The sequence below is a fragment of the Suncus etruscus genome, chromosome 19, assembly GCF_024139225.1.
Source record: "Suncus etruscus isolate mSunEtr1 chromosome 19, mSunEtr1.pri.cur, whole genome shotgun sequence".
Taxonomy (NCBI): domain Eukaryota; kingdom Metazoa; phylum Chordata; class Mammalia; order Eulipotyphla; family Soricidae; genus Suncus; species Suncus etruscus.
Genome location: NC_064866.1, coordinates 19,730,260 through 19,751,909, shown reverse-complemented (window position 1 = coordinate 19,751,909; position 21,650 = coordinate 19,730,260). Strand labels below are relative to the sequence as shown.

The window sequence follows — 21,650 nt, the reverse complement described above, 5'->3', positions numbered from 1 at the left end:
AGATATAAACTAGAATTAGCTGCATGCAATGCAGTATCTTTGTTTTGGCATCACACTAAGTAAGAATTACTCCTGGTGGACCATACAAGATATTTGGAATTACTCAGTGGACCGTACAGGCTATTGGGAATTGAAGCAGGCTGGGTTGGCTGTATACAAGGCAAATGTCCTACCAGCTGTACTATTTCTCTAGTCCTCACAGCAAGTGTCTTAAGCCCAGTACTTTCTTTCTGGCCCTCCAAACCTTGTAATTGATAAAGACAGCATTACTGGTAGTGAGGCCTGAACATAAAGTAGGGAAAAGCCCCTGAATACTGCCAGGAGTAAAGTTAACAATAAAACAAAATAAAATTTGAATGTGGTTGGGGTAGAACACATGCTATGCATACAGGGTCCCAGGTTCAATCCCCACCACCACAGGATTCTCCAAGAACTGCCATTCACTCCTGGGAATCCTAAGAATAGCAGTGGATGTTCACTTAAGTCATTCATCTTTTCCATAGGTTTGAAATTTTTCAAGGCTTAAACTTGGGGAAAAGACCAAAATTTTAGCTGACTCTAAAATGCAATCAGTTATCTCTACCCTTTTTTAATCTATTATCCATATCACTCTGAACATTAAATTCAGACAGACCACTCAAGAATTCTACACTGGGGCCGGGCGGTGGCGCTAAAGGTAAGGTGCCTGCCTTGCCTGCGCTAGCCTTGGACGGACCGCGGTTCGATCCCCCAGTGTCCCATATGGTCCCCCAAGCCAGGTGCAACTTCTGAGCGCATAGCCAGGAGTAACCCCTGAGCGTTACCGGGTGTGGCCCAAAAAACCAAAAAAAAAAAAAAAAAAAGAATTCTACACTACCATAAGGAACTATATAGATCTTCCTTTACTTACCTCGTTTACCAAGTGCTGACCCAGCAATCAAACAGCCAGTGGATGTCTCTGCAACAATGCTACACAGAAGGGAGAAGAAAAAGCATTACCATTAATGGTATAAATAGCCTATCAAATTGTGCAAACACAAAAGACTACTAAATACACAGAATAAGATATAACTAGTATATTGCAGAAATGAAATCCTTCCATAGAAGGATTCTGCTTCTCAAGTGTGAGATCCTAGATTCTGTCCCTGATACATCGCCCTGACAAGACACATACACACATACAAAGAGAAATTCTTCAAGAGTAGAATGACTACTATTCTCCATCTTTATCAGAACACTACTATCTTTTAGCATTTATGACAATCACATTAGATTTGAGCTGGTGAGATGGCTCAAAGAGCTGGAGTGCAAATTTTGCAAGCAGCAGCTTGAAGTTAATCCCCCAAAACAACATGATCACTTGAGTACCTTGCTAGAAGCAGCCCCGAGCAATGCAGCTTAAGCCCCCTAACCCCTGGGGGAGGAGAAGACAATAATAAAAAAGCAAAAAATAAATCACCTCAGAGTTAAAGCTATTCACAGGTGAGGAATGGTCATCCCAAAGTCATAAACCTATTATGCTGTAAAGTAGCTTAATACCTTAAGATTGACTTAAGGGGCCAGGGGACTGGGAAATAGAATAATGGGTAAGGCTTGCATTTATTGAGTGCAATAACCCAGGTTCAATCCCAAGCACTGCACCTCAGTACCACAGGCACAGGAGTACCTAGCAGTGTAGGTACTAGGTGTATATAGAGCTGGGACTAAGCCCTCAATACTGTCTGCTGTGTCACATACACTAAAAGACTGATTTATGGGGCCAGAGAGATAGCATGGAGGTGGGGCATTTGCCTTGCATGCCCCATGTGGTTTGAATCCCGGCATCCTATATGGTCCCCTGAGCCTGCCAGGATCGATTTCTGAGCGTAGAGCCAGGAGTAACCCCTGAGCGCTGCCGGATGTGACCCAAAAACCAAAAACCGAAAACCAAAACAAAACCCCAAAAAACTAAAAGACTGACTTATATTGAAAAGGTGGATCGATGAAGATTTTGATGGGTTTTTTTGTTTATTTTTTTAATATATAATACAAATGGTGCTTTATTTACTTTCGGGGCAGTTGGTCCACACCCAATGGGGTTCAGGAATGACTTCTGGTGGTGCCCAGCTCTCAGAGGACCATATGCAATACCGGGAATGGAACTGTGGCTGGCTACTATAAGGGAAGCACCCTGCCCCTTTTCCAACTCTCTGGCCCTGTTCTAGTCTTATAATACTGTCATATGTAGAACATGTTATTGACTTCAAACTTCCAGAGTGAAAAGAAATTCCTTTAAGTTGAACATTAAAATTTCCATAAAAGGCACTTTTATATTTCAAAAGGAATTTCTGACACTCAATCAATTAACTCAGAACAAGATTAATGTTTTCTTTGACTAACTCAAAAGGGTTCTTACAATGTAATGAAAAGCCCTGTAATTTAGTTCAAAGGGACAAATACTGGCTTTGCACATATGAGGCCCAGGGTTCAATATCTGGCACCAAAATAAAAAAGCTACCTATTGTTACATGAAAGTTCAGACGAGGGCCGGGAAGGTGGCGCTAGAGTTAAGGTGTCTGCCTTGCAAGCGCTAGCGTAGGACGGACCGCGGTTCGATCCCCCGGTGTCCCATATGGTCCCCCCAAGCCAGGAGCGATTTCTGAGCGCATAGCCAGGAGTAACCCCTGAGCGTCAAACGGGTGTGGCCCAAAAATCAAAAAAAAAAAAAAAAAAGAAAGTTCAGACGAAAATAATAATTTTAACTCGTATTGCTTTTGTTTTTTTGGTTTTTGGGTCACACCTGGCAGCACTCAGGGGTTACTCCTGGCTCCACACTCAGAAATTGCTCCTGACAGGCTTGGGGGACCATATGGGATACCGGGATTGAAACCAATGACCTTCTACATGAAAGGCAAATGCCTTACCTCCATGCTATTGCTCTAGCCCCCAGAAATACTCTTAAGTATAGGTCTTTGGAGTTGGAGAGATAGTATAATGGATAGAATTCTTGCCTTGTGTGTGGTCAATCTGAGTTTGATTTCTGGTACACCATATGATTTTCTGAGTGCCCCCAGAAATGATCCCTGAGCACAGAACCAAGAGTAAGCCCTGAGCACAGCTGGGTGTGGCCCAACCCTCTCCTGGTCCCCTTCCTAAGAAGGTCTTTTTTGAGGCTGGAGAAATACAGGCTGAGCAGATGCAAAAATGTTCTATAAACAGGAAGCTAGGCTCTATCCTGGCCATGCATGGTGCCCTGAATACAACCAGGAATAACCATAAGCACCATTAGATCTGACCCAAACACATGAATAGAATAAACATAGTTCTTAAAATTACAAATTTAATAAACTAAAAACTTTAGTCTAAAATGATGTCTCTCTTTTTTAGGAAGAGGGTGGTCTGAGTTTTTAGGCCACGCCCAGCAGTGTGCACAACGGACCATATTATACCAGGAATTGTAACTTAGGTCGGCTAAATGCAAGCCAACTGCTTAACCCTTTTGAAAGGGGTGTGTGTGCACACACACGTCACATCCACTGGTGCACTGGGCTCTGAACTCAGAAATTACTTCTGTTTATTTGTTTTTTTGTTTTTGGTTTTTGGGCCACACCCTGTGACGCTCAGGGGTTACTCCTGGCTATGCGCTCAGAAGTTGCTCCTGGCTTCTTGGGGGACCATATGGGACGCCGGGGGATCGAACCGCGGTCCGTCCTAGGCTAGCGCAGGCAAGGCAGGCACCTTACCTCCAGCGCCACCGCCCGGCCCCCAGAAATTACTTCTGAGGCTCAGGGGACCATATGGGATGCTGGACATGGAACCCAAGTTGACAACGTGCAAGGCAAATGTGCTGCCTGTTGGGCTACTGCTCTGGCCCCATAGATTTTTAACCTAAACAGTATTACTATTATCGTATTACTATTCAATATTTTCAAAAAAATGTCTAGAAAAAAAGGATATTATCTTACATTATTCCACTTCCGTTGCCAAAAGCTTGGTCTTTTGGTTCCTGGACGGCCTGAATATTAACGTACAGATCTCTGATCTCCTTTCTAATGCATCTCACAGCTGCTGTGGCCATATCTTTTGCTAACTATTTTAGCAATACAAAAAAAAAATACAGTTAATGACTATTTTGACAACTGTTTTTAAGTTTCCAAAACCATGTGAAATAATACCGTTAAGTAATTTTTTAATTTTTCAATAGATGAGAGCATATGGAAAAATTAAATAAAGGGGACAGATGGGTGGCACAGGCGGTAAGGCATTTGCATACACTAAGCTAGGACTGACCTGGCGTCCCATATGGTTTCCCCAATCCCCTTGGGGCGATTTCTGAGCACGTAGCCAGCAGTAACCCCTATGCGTCACCGGGTGTGACCCAAAAAACACAATCAAAAAGACAAAAATTTAAATAAAAAGATTTACTGAAAAAAAATTTTATTCGATAATTTCAAAAATTACATAAAACAATATTTCGTCAAAAGACACATGGGGGGCCCGGAGAGATAGCACAGTGGCATTTGCCTTGCAAGCAGCCTATCCAGGACCAAAGGTGGTTGGTTCGAATCCCGGTGTCCCATATGGTCCCCCGTGCCTGCCAGGAGCTATTTCTGAGTAACCCCTGAGCACCGCCGGGTGTGGCCCAAAAACCAAAAAAAAAAAAAAAAAAGACACATGGGGTCGCACCACCACCACCACCACCACCCCAAATAAAATACATGGGGTTAGAGATAGCCAGGGAGATAAAGGTACTAGCCTGGCAAGTTGCCCCATCCTGATTCAATCCCCAGTGCCACATACAGTCCCCTATGTACCACCAGGCTCAGTCCTGAATGCAAAACAACGATAGCCCCTGATCACTCCTCTTTATAGCTCCAAGCCACTTCCCTTCCCCCCTCCCTAAAAAACCAACCAACCAACAAACAAGAAATATATACACTATAAGTAAACCTAGATAACTTACTTTAAGTGGCAAAACACCAGCGACAAAAGCTCTTCCATGTATCTTAGTCACAGAGCCACGATCAGTTAAGTCTACTGGGTTCAACTGCTTAACTGGTGACGTTCGGATGATGACTTCACCACCCCCCTTTGGGTAGTAGCCCCTATAGAAAGTATGAGAAATAATACAATAAGTTGATTGTGTGGCAAACATAAAGTTTAACATTCATGGTAAAATAATATAGTTCATACCTAAATAAGTAATTTACACATACATTTTCTACTTTAGATGGAAGCGATCCATTTGGTATCCCAAACATTTAAATCTGAACTAAATAAAATGTAAAACTCGGCTCCCCATTGTACCAGTGACATTCCAACTGCTTAAAAATAATAAGTGTGGGTCTAGAGAGATAGTGGGTATCTCTATCCTAGAGGGCAAAGCACTTGCCTTGCACATGGCTAACCCAGCTTCCATTCTCAGACCTTTATATGCTCCCTCAAGCACCACCAGGAGTGCAGAGTCAGGAGTAATCACCAAGTACCACCAGATATGGCCCTTGGCCCTGCCCTAAACAAAATAAAAATGGTAGGATTGCCAATTGGAGTTCCATTTCGGATTATTGATGTAAAAGCTCCTTAATGGCAGGACCTTCATCTACTTGGTGCCTGCTATCTTCTGGTGCCTAAAACAATTTCTGACATATAATAGGTGTTCAGTAAATATGTGATGAATTTTTTTTTTGGGGGGGTCACACCCGGCAGCACTCAGGAGTTACTCCTGGCTCTATGCTCAGAAATCACTCCTGGCAGACTCAGGGGACCATATGGGATGCCGGGATTCAAACCACCATCCTTCTGCATGCAAGGCAAATGCCTTACCTCCATGCTATCTCTCGGACCCAAACACTAATAAAAATTTAACTCTAAGAGTGTCCTTTATTCTAGGGAAGATGCTGCACACATAGGAAAGAGAACAGCCATGACCCTACCTGCAAAAAATTCTCCATCTGGCTTCTAGATGGCTCCACTATAATATAAGTCAGGCTGGAAATACTGGTATGAAAAGAGGTACGACTGGGGCTGGAGAGATAGCATGGAGGTAAGGCATTTGCCTTTAATGCAGAAGGTCATCAGTTCGAATCCCAGAGTCCCATATGGTCCCCTGAGCCTGCCAGGAGTGATTTCTGAGCATAGAGCCAGGAGTAACCCCTGAGCGCTGCCAGGTGTGACCCAAAAAACAAACAAAAAAAAAAACAAAAAAAAAGAAAAGAGGTACAACTATGGACTCCAACAGATGCATACTCAAGGACACTCAAGGACAACTCAAGAAAGAGATGACCAGCTTTGACCAAGGATCTGGCTCAGCAGTAGAGCACTTGCCTGGTAGGTGTGAGGCTCTGGCTTAATATCAGCAACATAAAAACAACAAAATAAAAATGACAGGCTTCATTTGAGAATGTGTAAGATACCCATTTTGGGGGTTGGAGTGGTGGTGCAGGGCGTAAGGCGCCTGCCTGGCATGTGCTAGCCTAGAATGGACCACGGTTTGATCCACCGGTGTCCCATATGGTTCTTCCAAGTCAGGAGCAATTTCTGAGCGTATAGCCAGGAGTAACTGAGAGTCACCAGGTGTGGCCCAAAAATCAAAAAAAAAGAAAAGAAAAAAGAAAAAAAAAAGATACCCATTTTTAGGAGAACTGGGAGGAAAAAGAAAAAGATATGAAAGTCTGAAGGCACAAAGCATAACTAAGGAGTAGTAATACATAGTCAGAATTACGGATATGGCATGTTGACATAATGGGAAGGAAATTGGAAATAGGTAAATCTGAAAGGAGAATGCCAAGCACCTAAATGTCACACCAAGAAACCTGACATTGGGTCAGAGCAATAATAGCACAGCGATATGGCATTTACCTTGCATGTGGCCGATACAGGACTGACCTGGGTTTGATCCCTGGCATCCAACATGGTCCCCAAAGGCTGCCAGGAGCAATATCTGACCACAGAGCCATGAGTAACTCAAGTGTGGCCCTAATGTCCCCCACCCCAAGAAATCTGGTCTTATTTTTCTGAGGCAGAAGAAATATCTTGAGAAAGAACCTGAATGGAGATGGGTTTCTCAAGAAAATTAGTGTGGATATAGGAGGTAAATCCTTTCTGTACAACCTGGCATGCCCAGTGTGGCTGTCTACACACGGTATCTTCAGAGCTTCAGTCTGCGAGCATGGATAACACCATATACGAAGAAGCCTCAGTGCAGAACTTCACTTGAAAACATTTCTTTTTTGTTTGTTTGTTTTTGGGTCACACCGGTGATGCTCAGGAATTACTCCTGGCTATGTGCTCAGAAATCGCTTCTGGCTTGGGGGATTATATGGGACACTGGGGATCAAATCGAGGTCCAACCTGGGTCAGCAACATGCAAGGCAAATACCCTACTGTTGCAACATCACTCTGGCTCCTGCTCCTGAAAACATTTCTCCCAAGGGGGTAGAACATATAGTACAAAAAAAAAAAAAGAACATATAGTACAGAGGGTTAAAGAGCTTGTATGTGTTCAATCATGGTTTGAATTCCTGTCACAGCATATGGTTTCCTGAGTTCTGCCAGAGTTCACTCTTCAGCACAGAGTTAGGAACAGCCTCTGAGCACTGCCAGGTGTGAACCAAATGTTAAAAACAAATTTCTTCCAAGAAACAGGTGAATAGCATATGTAGCTGTTTTCATTCATGTCAACCAATACCCTGTTATTATTCTTTGTTTTGTTACGGGCTCACACCCAGGAGTACTCAGCAATCAAAGTTATGAGCTCAGGGATCTCTTGGGGAATTATATGGGGTGGCAGGGATCAAACAAGGGAAACCATGTGCAAGGCAAACATCCTACCCACTGTACCGTAACTCCAACTGCTATTCTTAGGCCTCAAATCACAATTATTGCCTATACAAAGCATGATGTGTTAACTGGGATCCAAAATTGAAGGTTTTTTGAGTTGTTTTCTTTTTTTTTGGGGGGGGGGATATATATTGGCACTCAGAAATCACTCCTGGCAGGATCAGGGGGGACCATATGAGATGCCAGGGATCAAACCCGGGTCAGCTGCATGTAAGGCAAATGACTAACCCACTGTGCTAATGCTCTGGCCCCCGAATAGTAGTTCTTTATCAAAGTTATCCACTATCTTTAACTCTAGTAGCAAATCAAAAAGAACTAAGAAGCAAATAACTTACCTCATTTTAATGTCACAATTAAATGTGAAACCAAATTTTTCAACAATTGGCTTGAAAACCTGAAAAATAAGTTCATTGCTATTTTAATCACTACTATTCATTGATTCCATATGTATACTTATTAAATAAAAGTGGTCTCCATTGAGTTAGTAATAGGGTCATATTAAACAAGTGACTAAAAATCTGTACTAGATCTATCTTTCAAATAAAATAACAATGCATTCAAATTGTGTTGAATATTTAATGAATAAGAATGGTGCAAGTCTAGTCAAGGAAAAAAAAATTCAAACTCAGAATACCTTATTCAGTGGTCATTTCCTATAAAGAGTAAGATATGGGTGCAGATATGACTCTACGTTTGATCTAGGCACCTAAGGGAGAATGAAGTTAATATAAAATAGAGTAAGAAACTGAATGGGAACTAGAGTGATAATACAGCAAGTGGGGACTTTGCATTGCACACAGCCACACCAATTTCAATCCTTAACATCCCATATGGTTCCCCCAAGGCCTCCAGAAGCAATCCCTTAGCACAGAGCTAAGAATAAACCCTGAGCACTGCCAGGTGTGGCAACCTCCGCAAAAAAAAAAAAAAGAAAAAAGAAAAGAAAAAAAACTAAAATGGGGGAAAGAGAAAGAGAGGGCAGATAAAAAAAGAACCAGAGGATAGAGGTGGAGAGAGACTAGTATTATGGTGGTGGGTGAGGTGGAGCTAATATTGTATGCCTTAGGAATAAACATTACCACCATTGTAAACCATGTTATCTCAGTACTAATAAAATGAAGATATAGTATAGTGGGTCAGAAAAGTGCCTACTCTGTGCATAGCCAATAAGGTTCAATTCCCAGACTACATATCTCCCCTGAAGGATCTACTAGGGGTGACCCTTGAGCAGAAAATCAGGAGTAAACCCTGAGTAGCCAGGTGTAGCCCCTAAACAAATGAAAGAGATGATTTGATTTTTCTTTCCCACTAGTTGTATAAGCATGGTAGTATTAAGTTAAGCTTTTAAAATCTTAAATCAAAATACTACAACTGTGTGCGCACATGTGTATGGTGCAGGGGATTGAACTCAGACCTCAGAGGCACGTGTCCTATCACTGAGCCCCAGTCCTACAACCCTGGCTCATTTTTTCTATTTTTGCTTTGTTTGGGGACCTCACCTAGCAGTGCTCGGATATCACTCCTTGTTGGCTAGAAACCAACCATGTGATATACAAGGGATCAGCTGTGTGCAAGGGGAAAACCTTAGATGCTGTTGCTGTACTATCATTCCAGCCTCTATTTTTTGCATTTTTATTTTACTGGAAGTAGGGATGGAACTCAAGTTCTGGAGCATTTGCCTTAATGTATGAGGCCTTGCGTATGATCCCCAGACCCACCAAATAAATAAATAAATAAATAAATAATAAGCAAAGATGTTGGAGTCAGTACAGTGGGTAGTATGGTTGCCTTGCACACGGCGGACACAGAGTTTGATACCGAGTACCATATGGTTCCTGACCCTGGCCAGGAATAAGCCCTGAGTATTAGGTATGGCCTAAATACCAAACTAAACCAAATAAAACAACACAGGTCTCTAAAGCTGTGGCTTTCAACAAAAAAAAAAAATTTTTTTTTTTTTTGCTTTTTGGGTGACACCTGGCATCGCTCAGGTGTTACTCCTGGTTCTAAATTCAGAAATCGCTCCTGGCAGGCTTGGGGGACCATATGGGATGCCAGGATTCGACCCACCAACCTTCTGCATGCAAGGCAAATGCCTTACCTCCATGCTATCTCTCCGGCCCCTCAACATTTTTATACCTGCAAATCAGCACTGCACTGTGTTGAAAACCACTCTGAGTTAAGTTGCAATAATTTCTTCAGTGAGCTAGTATTCTTGCAAACTATCATTTAGCCATTGACCAGTGATAGAAAACTATAGAGAATATTTATCTTGCTGAACTGATACTTTATGCCTATTGATTATTAAGTCTTTTCTTTCCAAAGCACCATTCCTTTCTATTTTTTGTTTTTGTTTGGTTAGTTTGTTGGTTTTGGGGCCACACCTGGTAGTGCTCAGGGTATATTCCTGGTTCTGCACTCAGAAATGACTCCTGGCAGGCTCAGAGGACTATATGAGATACTAAGAATTAAACCCAGGTTAGCCGCATGCAAGGCAAACACCCTACCTGCTATGCTATTGCAGTGGCCCCCCATTCCTTTCTTCGAGCTATTACTGTGACTACTTAGGCAAACTTAGAAGTTGGCACTAGCACAATGGTATGCCTTGCATACAGACAACCCAGATTCAATCCCAGCATCCCATGAGGTCCTCTTAGCTAGCCAGGAGTGATCTCTAAGCACAGAGTTAGGAGTAACCCTGAGCAAAAGTAAAAATAAAAATAAAAGATATCTCAGAGGTAGACTCATGTCAGTTCTTTGTATTTATGTTTGACTGGCTTATTTCTTTCACTTTCCCACAATGTCTACTCATTTTCATATAATCCAATTTTTTTTTCAGTTATCCCACTGTATGAATAGTCCAGATAAAATTTTTTCTTACCTGTTTCAGATATCAATAGGCATATTGGTCGCATTCATATCCTGGCTATCATAAATAATATTTTAAAGAAAATGAAAATACTAATACCACTTCAAGATATTAACTTTAGGAGCCCGGAGAGATAGCACAGCGGCATTTGCCTTGCAAGCAGCCGATCCAGGACCAAAGGTGGTTGGTTCGAATCCCGGTGTCCCATATGATCCCCCGTGCCTGTCAGGAGCTATTTCTGAGCAGGCAGCCAGGAATAACCCCTGAGCACTGCCGGGTGTGGCCCAAAAAAAAAAAAAAAAAAAAAAAAAGATATTAACTTCAGGGGCTGGAGCGATAACACAGTGGTAGGGCATTTGCCTTGCATGTGGCCAACCCAGGTCAGACTCAGGTTCAATCCCTGGCATCGCATATGTTCCCTGAGCCTGCCAGGAGCGATTTCTGAGTGCAAAGCCAGGAGTAAACCCTGAGCACCGTGGGGTATAGCCCCTAAACCAAAAAAATAGAAACCAAAAACAAACAAACAAAAAAGATATTAACTTCAATTCTAAGATAAATATGCAGAGAAAGAACTATTGGAATGATGGGCCAGTGAGGTAGTAAGGCAGGTCCTGACTCAGGCAGACTTAGGTTGGGACCATAGTATCCCACATGGTCCTCGAGATGGCCAGGAGTGGTACCTGAGCACAAACCAGTAGTTAGCACTGAGTACTACCTAGTATGACCCCCAAAACAAAAATCGAACCAAAAAAAAAAAATATATATATATATATATAAAGTACAGGTTTGTTTTTCTTTTCTTTTTGTTCTGGAGTATTACCTGGCAGAATTCAGGGATACTCCTGGCTCTACACTCAGGATTTATTATTGGAGGTAGTCAGGAAACCATAGGGAATGCTGAGATGGCTGAGTACAAGACAAGTGCAAGACAAGTCTCTAGCCTCACAGATTTTTCTTTCGTTGAGATTTTTGATCATGCTTGGGGATGCTGAGGGAGAGTGGAATTGTGGTGCCAGGAACTGAATGAACTTGGTCTTCCAACAAAGTCTGCTCTAACCCACTAAGTCATCTCCCTGGGCTCAGCACATATTTAAATAGTGAAAAAAAAAATGAATAGCTAAATAATGTAGTAATAAATGATAATAAAAATAAATGAATAGATAAATAATAAATCTTAGCTTGCTACCATCAACAAAGCCCTTACCATTGTCATGTGATCAATCTGAGGTGCCATTTCTGCATTTGTTCCACCTTTCAAACGAAGTTCCGATGGAGAGGACGCAAAGAGCACACAGGGCATTGACACCTGCATCAAGAGGCATACACTCCTGAGGGAAGCCAGAAGAGATGCAACTACATTTTCTACTCAGTCTCCAGAAAGCAGTAGCACTACACAGTAAGATTAGCTGAATCTTGGGGCCGGAGCAGGTAGGATTCTTGCCTTGCATGCGGCTAGCCCCAGCATAGCCTATGGCTCCCTGAGCATTGTCAGGAGTAACCCCTGAACTAAGTCCTGAACACTGCTGATTGTGGCCCCAAAATAAAAATAGACTAGCAGAAGCATACACAAAAAAGAAAAAAAGTACAAGTGCTCGCTTCGGCAGCACATATACTAAAACTGGAACGATACAGAGAAGATTCGCATGGCCCCTGCACAAGGATGGCACGCAAATTCATGAAGCGTTCATATTTATTTTTTTTGTGTTCCATATTTAAAAAAAAAGAAAGTACAGGCCAAAAATGTAAAATTAGAATTAAAATTAATTTTTTAAAAATTAATTAATTATGATTAATTTTTGAAAAGGGGGGCAAAGTGACAGCCCAGTGGGTAGGGCACCTGCCTAGCACATGGCCGACCTGGGTTCAATCCTCAGCATTCTATATGGTCCCCCAAGCCTGCCAGGAATGATTTCTGAGTGCACACTGCTGGGTGTGGCCCTAAAATAAATGAGAAAAAAAAAAAAAAAAAAAAGGCCAGAGGGTTGTGTTAGCTTTGGATGCAAGAGGGCAGGCTCAAGCTCTGGCTACCACCAGAGGTGACTCCCAAGCACAAAACAGAGTAGTTCCTGAACATGGCAAAATAAAGTCCCCAAACAAATAAATAAAAAAACCGGCAATAGGGGCCAGCGAGGTGGCGCTAGAGGTAAGGTGTCTGCCTTGCAAGTGCTAGCCAAGGAAGGACCGTGGTTTGATCTCCCGGCATCCCATATGGTCCCCCAAGCCAGGGGCAATTTCTGAGCGCTTAGCCAGGAGTAACCCCTGAGCATCAAATGGGTGTGGCCGAAAAACCAAAAAAAAAAAAAAAAAAAGAAAAAAAAAGAAAGGCAAATGTCTTACCTCCATGCTATCTTTCCGGCCCCTCAATTCTTATTAGCACACAGTTCTCTCAAACATCAGTTCCAGTGATCCCTGAGCACAGAGCCAGAAATAGGCCTTAAGTCCTACCAGTGTGGCCCAGTCTCTCTTTCCACCTGAGCAACCAAAACTCAAAACTTTAATAATTTCTAACCTAAAGAGAGTTTTAGGAACCAGACAGATAGTACAAACAGGGTACTTGCCTTGCATGCAGCAGACCTGGGTTTGATCCCTAATATCCCATATGGTCCTTTGAGTTCTGCCTGGAGTGATCCCTGATATCAGAGCCAGGAATAGTACTGAGTACTGCTGGGTGTAACCACCCAACAAAAACAAAGCTCAGAGGTCAAGCAATTTGTTCAGTAAATGGCATTACCCAGGTTTGAACTCCAAAGTCCACACTGAAAAGGCAAGACAAGTGACACAAACCCTGCCGTCTTGGTATCTGCTATATGGAGTCCACCTTTGATCTTCGCTGGTGTAAATGTTATTTCCGTTGAACCAATTTCTGCCCCCTCCAGCTGTCCATCACACAAATCTCGAATCATTTCCAGTCCAGATAAATGTTGAGGCCTGCATCAATACAAGTATATGCTGCATAATTCATGGAATCTATTATAAACTAAATTATATTCCCTGAGATTCATACACTACAGATTCAATTACTGTACCTCATCCCAGAACATGAATACACTTGGAAAGAGAGCCCCTAAAGTAGTGATCAAATTAAAAAGAGACAGTGAACACATGAGGGAGTGCAATGATTTAAATGGGAGTTGTCTAGAACACTCTTGGGTCGAAGTATATAGTGAGAAGGAAAGAAAGAGTGGAGGAGAAAGACAGATGAAAGACAGGGGACAGGGGCCAAGGGAACTAAGCTGTATTTTTGGTATTAAGAAAGGACAGAACTAAATATCCAAACTAGGAATGAACAACACTGAAATAATGAAACCCAAACTTTCACAACCAAACTTAAAAAGCTGCCTGCTGTGATGGTAAGCTGGGGCAGAGGACAGGAGAACATGGGATGGACTCTGGGAATATTGATGGAGGGAGAATGATACAGGTGGTGGGATTGGTGCTGAAACATTCTATGTCTAAAACTCAACTATGAGGGACTGAATGATAGCACAGCAGTGGGGCTTTTGCATTGCATGTGGCTCACCCAGGACAAAGCCAGGTTCAACCCCTGGCATCCAATATGGTCCCCAAGCCTGCCAGGAGAGACTTCTAAGCACAGAGCCAGGAGTAATGCCTGAGCACTGTCAGGTGTAGCCCCAACAAATAAATAAAACTCAACTATGACTAACTTTGTAAATCATAATGCTTTAAATAAGAAAATAAAAAATGATTATAAAAAAAGAGGCACTTGGGGCCCGGAGAGATAGCACAGCGGCGTTTGCCTTGCAAACAGCCGATCCAGAACCAAAGGTGATTGGTTCGAATCCTGGTGTCCCATATGGTCCCCCGTGCCTGCCAGGAGCTGTTTCTGAGCAGACAGTCAGGAGTAACCCCTGAGCACTGCCGGGTGTGGCCCAAAAACCAAAAACCAAAAAAAAAAAAAAAAAAAAAAGAGGCACTTAAGGTGGGTTCTAATCCATTCTCTTGAATAACTTTTTAAATCACAATGGTTTAAATAAAAAAGAATCACTATCAAAAAAAAAATAGGGCAGACATTTTGGGGCTTCCTCAGGCTTGCTTCAACCTGGGAACTTTGATCTTCTCTGGCATTCATCCCCTGATGGCTTGCCTCAGCTGAGGTGAGTGTTTCTGGGCCAGAGTTGCAGATAAAGCTGACTGCTGGGCCCCTTAGGCTCCGCAGACATTTTGGGGCCTCCTCCTGCTTGCTTCAACCTGGGAACTTTGATCTTCTCCGGCATTAATCCCCTGAGGGCGTGCCTCGGTTGAGGTGTGTCTTTCCGGGCCAGAGTTGTGGATAAAACAGACTCTGCTGGGCCTTTTAAGCTCTGCAGACATTTTGGGGCTTCCCCCGGCTTGCCTCGGCTGAGGTGAGTGTTTCCAGGCCGGAGTTACAGATAAAGCTGACTCTGCTGGCCCCCGTAAGCCTACCTATAAGGGGTTGAAGCAGAGGAGCGCCGCTTCTCGGCCGTGCACTCCACCTAGGCCGCGCATTCCACCTTGCCAATGAATACCACCACAACATGTAGAAAAACCCACAGCATAAGCGTGACAATGGGGAAACTATACAGACCAACTTCAGCCATAGAGAATGAAGATAGAAACTCTGATGACTCAACAATGGCCAACCACCTAAGCAGTCTTTCAGAAATGAAGTTTAGAGAAGAAATATGGAGGATGCTCACAAAACTTAAAGAAAGTATAGATCAGAACACTAATAAAAATCAGAGAATATGAAGAGAGAAATCAGAAAACTCCACACTGAAATATCAGGTCAAATAACAGGTCTGAAAAACTCAGTAGACAAATTGAAGAACATAATGGATGAGCTTTCCAACAGGTTAAAAGCAGCTGAGGATAGAATTAGTGCACTGGAAGATGAGATGCATAACAAATTTACACAGCAGAAGAGATTGAAAAAAAGCCTTAAATCAAATGATCAGACAATGGAAAAATTACTCAAAGAATATGAGCAGATGAAAATAGAAGTCTTTGATAAGCTCAACAGAAACAACTTTAGAATCATTCGAGTCCCAGAGACCCAAGAAGAAAATCTCCAGGAAGAATCAACAGTCAAGAACTTCATCACAGAGAAACTACCAGAGCTAAAGAAAACATGTGACCAAATCCTGCATGCCTGAAGAGTACCAGCTAAAAAAGACCCCAGGAGAAACACCCCAAGACACATCCGAGTCACAATGATGAATCCCACAGATAGAGATAGAATACTGCAAGCAGCAAGATCGAAAAGGGAAATTACATTCCAGGGAGCATCCTTGAAATTTACAGCAGACCTGTCACCAGAAACACTCAAGGCCAGAAGGCAGTGGTGGGATCTAGTGACAAAAATCAATGAAATAAATGCTTCGCCAAGAATACTGCACCCAGCAAAACTCACTTTCAGGTTTGAAGGAAGTATACATGGCTTCACAGAAAAACAACACCTCAAAAACTTTACAGACTCAAAACCAGCCTTAAAAGAAAAACTGAAAGATTTATTCTAAAGACAAGACAGAACAAAAAAAACACCAAACTTCTACACAAAGATGGCAATAAATCCCATGACAATTATTTCTCTCAATGTCAGTGCACCCGTTAAGAGGCACAGAGTGGGGGCCGGGCGGTGGCGCTAAAGGTAAGGTGCCTGCCTTGCCTGCGCTAACCTTGGACAGACCGCGGTTCGATCCCCCGGTGTCCCATATGGTCCCCCAAGCCAGGAGCAACTTCTGAGCACATAGCCAGGAGTAACCCCTGAGCGTTACTGGGTGTGGCCCAAAAACCAAAAAAAAAAAAAAAAAAAGAGGCACAGAGTGGTGAAATGGATCAAAAAACTGAAGCCAACCTTCTGCTGCCTACAAGAAACACACCTGAATAGTCAGAATAAACATAGACTCAAAATCAAAGGCTGGAGAAAAATCATTCAAGCAAACAAGACCCTTAAAAAAGCGAGGGTGGCCATACTAATATCAGATGACACAAACTTTATACTCAGAAAAGTTGTAAGGGACAAAGATGGATATTATGTACCAATCAAGGGATATGTACAGCAGAAAGAAATCACTCTCCTAAACATATACGCACCCAATGAGGGACCAGCAAAGTATTTAATAAAATTGTTGACAAATCTAAAAAAGGATATCAATAATAACACAATAATTGTGGAAGACCTCAACACAGGCTTGTCAACACTTGATAGGTCAACCAAATGGAAACCCAACAAAAATATACTAGACCTGAAAAGAGAAATGGAAGAAAGAGGCCTAGTAGACTTTATAGGACACTCCATCCTCAGAAATCTGGATACACATTCTTTTCCAACGTACATGGGTCATTCTCCAGGATAGACCACATACTGGCACATAAAACATACCTCCATAAAATTAGAGAAGATAGAAATTTTGCAGGCTACCTTTGCTGACCCCAAGGGTCTGAAGTTAGATGTGAACTACAAAGGGACACAGAAGAAAAAATTTAACACCTGGAAATTAAACAGTCTACTACTAAACAACCAGTGGGTCCGAGATGAAATCAAAGAAGAAATCAAAAATTTCCTGGAAACAAACGACAATGAAAACACAAACTATCAGAACCTATGGGATACAGGAAAAGTGGTACTAAGAGGAAAATTTATAGCTTTGCAAGCACACATCAGAAGGAAGAAGGAGCATACATGAATAGCTTAATGATGCAGCTTATAGAATTAGAAAATGATCAACAAAAGAAACTAAAAATAGAAAGACAGAAGGAAATAAAGCTGAGAGCAGAAATCAATGAAATAGAAACCCAAAAAACAATCCGAAAGATCAACGAAAGCACAAGTTGGTTCTTTGAAAAAATAAACAAGATTGATAGACCATTGGCAAAACTCACAAAGCAAAAGAGAGAAACTTGATAATGCGTATTAGAAATGAAAAGGGGGAGATTACTACAGATACTGCAGAGATTCAAAGGGTATTCAGAGAATATTTTGAGAAACTCTATGCCACTAAATATGAGAACCTGGAAGAAATGGATAAATGTTTGAACTCATATAACATTCCATGGCTGAGTAAAGAAGATGCAGCATATCTAAACACCCCCATCACTATTGAGAAAATTAAAACCATAATCAAAAATTTGCCCAAAAACAGGGCCCAGAGAGATAGCACAGCGGCGTTTGCCTTGCAAGCAGCCGATCCAGGACCAAAGGTGGTTGGTTCAAATCCCGGTGTCCCATATGGTCCCCCGTGCCTGCCAGGAGCTATTTCTGAGCAGACAGCCAGGAGTAACCCCTGAGCATGCTGGGTGTGGCCCAAAAACCAAAAAAAAAAAAAAAAAATTTGCCCAAAAACAAAAGCCCAGGCCCTGATGGATTCACGAATGAATTCTTTCAAACCTTTCAAGAGAAACTGCTACCAATCCTGGTCAGGCTCTTTTATGAAATCGAAAAAACAGGAACACTTCCAAATAGCTATTATGAAGCCAACATCACCTTAATACCAAAACCAGATAGAGATGCTGCCAAAAAGAAAATTACAGACCAATATCCCTGATAAACACAGATGCAAAGATCCTCAACAAGATTCTGGCGAACAGGACTCAGTGCCTCATCAAGAAGATCAAGTAGGTTTCATCCCAGGAATGCAAATCTATCAACATAATACACAACATCAACAACAAGAAAAATAAAAATCACATGGTCATATCAATAGACACAGAAAAAGCATTTGATAAGGTTCAACACCCATTCTTGATCAAAACTCTCAGCAAGATAGGAATAAAAGGAACCTTTCTCAATATAGTTAAAGCCATCTACCAGAAGCCAGTGGCAAATATTATCCTCAACGGAGATAAACTAAAAGCCTTCCCTGTAAATTCTGGTACAAGACAAGGCTGTTCTCTCTCACCACTCCTATTCAACATAGCACTGGAAGTACTTGCTATAGCGATTAGGCAAGAAAAAGATATCAAGGGAATCCAAATAGAAAAAGAAGAAGTCAAGCTCTCACTGTTTGCAGATGACATGATACTCTACTTAGAAAACCCTAAAAACTCTACTAAAAAGTTCTAGAAATAATAGATTCATATAGCAAAGTGGCAGGCTACAAAATTAACACACAAAAATCAATGGCCTTTTTATACACTAATAATGATAGGGAAGAAATGGACATTAAGAGAACAATCCCATTCACATTAGTGCTACACAAACTCAAATATCTTGGAGTCAACCTGACTAAAGATGTGAAGGATCTATACAAAGAAAACTATAAAACACTGCTCCAAGAAATAAGAGAGGACACGCAGAAATGGAAACATATACCCTGCTCATGGATTGGCAGGATCAACATCATTAAAATGGCAATACTTCCAAAAGCATTGTACAGATTTAATGCGACTCCTCTAAAGATACCCATGACATTCTTCAAAGAAGTGGATCAAACACTTCTGAAATTCATTTGGAACAATAAACAATCTTGAATAGCTAAAGCACTTCTTGTGAAAAGGAATATGGGAGGCATTACTTTCCCCAATTTTAAGCTGTATTACAAGAGTTATAAAAACAGCATGGTATTGGAATAAAAACAGACCCTCAGATCAGTGGAATAGGCTTGAGTACTCAGAGAAGGTTCCTCAGACATAACCACCTAGTTTTTCATAAAGAAGCAAGAAACCCTAAATGGAGCAAGGAAAGCCTATTCAACAAGTGGTATTGGCACAACTGGTTAGCCACTTGCAAAAAAGTGAACTCAGACCCCCAGCTAACACCATGTACAAAGGTAAAATCCAAATGGATTAAAGACCTTGATATCAGATCTGACTATAAGGTATATAGAACAACATGTAGGTGAAACACTCCAGGACATTGAGACTAAAGGCATCTTTAAGGAGGAAACAGCACTCTCCAAACAAGTGGAAGCAGACATAAACAGATGGGACTATATTAAGCTGAGAAGCTCCTGCATCTCAAAGGAGATAGTGCCCAGAATACAAAGGCCACTCACTGAGTGGGAGAAATTATTCATCAGATAAAAGACTAATATCCAAAATGTACAAGGTACTGACAGAACTATACAAGAAAAAACAACTAATCCCATCAAAAAAATGGGGAGAAGAAATGAACAGACACTTTGAAAAAGAAGAAAGGCAAATGGCCAAAAGGCACAGGAAAAGGTGCTCAACATCACTAATTGTCAGGGAGATGCAAATCAAAACTACTATGAGGTACCACCTCACGCCACTGAGATTGGCACACATCACAAAAAAGGAAAACAAGCAGTGCTGGCGGGGATGTGGAGAGAAAGGAACTCTTTTTCACTGCTGGTGGGAATGCCGTCTAGTACAACCTTTATGGAAAGCGATATGGAGATTCCTTCACAAACTGGAAATTGAGCTTCCATACGATCCAGCTATACCACTTCTAGAAATATACCCAAGGAACACAAAAACACAATACAAAAATCCCTTCCTTACACCTATATTCATTGCAGCGCTATTTACAATAGCCAGACTCTGGAAACAACCAAGATGCCCTTCAACAGATGAGTGGCTAAAGAAACTGTGGTACATATACACAATGGAATACTATGCAGCAGCCATCAGGAGAGATGAAGTCATGAAATTTTCCTATACATGGATGTACATGGAATCTATTATGCTGAGTGAAGTAAGTCAGAGGGAGAGAGAAAGACGCAGAATGGTTTCACTCATCTATGGGCTTTAAGAAAAATGAAAGACATTTTTAACAGTATCTCAGAGACAAGAGAGATGAGGGCTGGTAGGTGCAGCTCATGACATGAAGCTCATCACATAGAGTGATGAGTGCAGTTGGAGAGATGACTACACTGAAAACTATCATAACAATGTAAATGAATGAGGAATGTAGAAAGCCTTTTTCGGGTCCCGGAGAGATAGCACGGCGGTGTTTGCCTTGCAAGCAGCTGATCCAGGACCAAAGGTGGTTGGTTCGAATCCCGGTGTCCCATATGGTCCCCCATGCCTGCCAGGAGCTATTTCTGAGCAGACAGCCAGGAGTAACCCCTGAGCACCACCGGGTGTGGTCCAAAAACCAAAAAAAAAAAAAAAAAAAAGAAAGAAAGCCTGTTTTGAGTACAGGTGTGGGGGGTGGGGAGGAGGGAGATCTGGGAAATTGGTGGTGGGAATGTTGCACTGGTGAAGGGGGGTGTTCTTTACATGACTGTAATCATACAACTATAATCATATTTGTTATCATGGTGTTTAAATAAAGATCATTATAAAAAAAATAGGCAGTTAAGGTGGGTTCTAATCCATGTCTTAAACAAAAGAAATTGGGCCAGGGCCAGAGTGATGGCACAGCAGGTAGGGCGTTTGCCTTGCATATGGCCAACTCGGATTAGATCCCAGGCATCCCATATGTTCCCAGGAGCCCACCAGGAGTGATTCTTCAGTGCAGAGCCAGGAGTTACTCTTGATTCTACCTGGTGTGGTCCGAAAACAAAAACAAACAAGCAAACAAACAAAAAAGTGGGGCTTAAGGCTGAGGAGACATGCAGGCACTGCATGCACTGCATGCCCGTATCCTTAACAGCACTGAGAAAAAATTTACCAGAGACTTCCAAGAATCCAGAAGAGGGGCCATAGTAGTAGGGCATTTGCCTTGCATGCATGCAGATGACCCAAGACAAAGCCAAGTTTGATTCCTGGCATTCGATATGGTCCTCCGAGCCTGCCAGGAGCAATTTCTGAATGCAGAACCAGGAATTATAATCCCTGACCATTGCAGGGCATGATCCCACCCCACCCCCAAAATAACCATATAGATCTCTAGGACCCTTGCCCTATGATCATGCCACGCCCTCAGATTCATTAGCCCTGGCAAGGAACCAACATCATCTCAGGACCTTAGCATGAGCTATAGATTGTCCCCAGACCCAAAGGGCTCAAAGTACCACCAGTATTATACCCCCCAGTATTCCTCCCCTACACCCCAATAAGCCCTTGACCTTTCTCTACCTAGTCTGCATTCCACCTT

General features: G+C 42.1%; 1 protein-coding gene and 1 non-coding gene across 2 annotated transcripts in view; one reads left to right on the top strand and one right to left on the bottom strand.

Annotated features, from left to right (window-relative positions):
* Nucleotides 1-21,650, bottom strand: part of RTCA (RNA 3'-terminal phosphate cyclase) — a 28,912-nt gene that overhangs the window by 6,851 nt on the left and 411 nt on the right. Inside the window, exons 3-8 of the mRNA XM_049765762.1 lie at nt 13,451-13,594; nt 11,871-11,994; nt 8,133-8,191; nt 4,922-5,063; nt 3,924-4,048; nt 890-948 (exon numbers count right to left, since the gene is read on the bottom strand). Coding sequence (XP_049621719.1) covers nt 890-948; nt 3,924-4,048; nt 4,922-5,063; nt 8,133-8,191; nt 11,871-11,994; nt 13,451-13,594 — 653 coding nt within the window. The remainder of the gene's footprint in view (nt 1-889; nt 949-3,923; nt 4,049-4,921; nt 5,064-8,132; nt 8,192-11,870; nt 11,995-13,450; nt 13,595-21,650) is intronic.
* LOC125997677 (U6 spliceosomal RNA) lies at nt 12,255-12,361 on the top strand. The gene has a single exon (XR_007491715.1). It is a non-coding gene; the product is annotated as a U6 spliceosomal RNA (small nuclear RNA).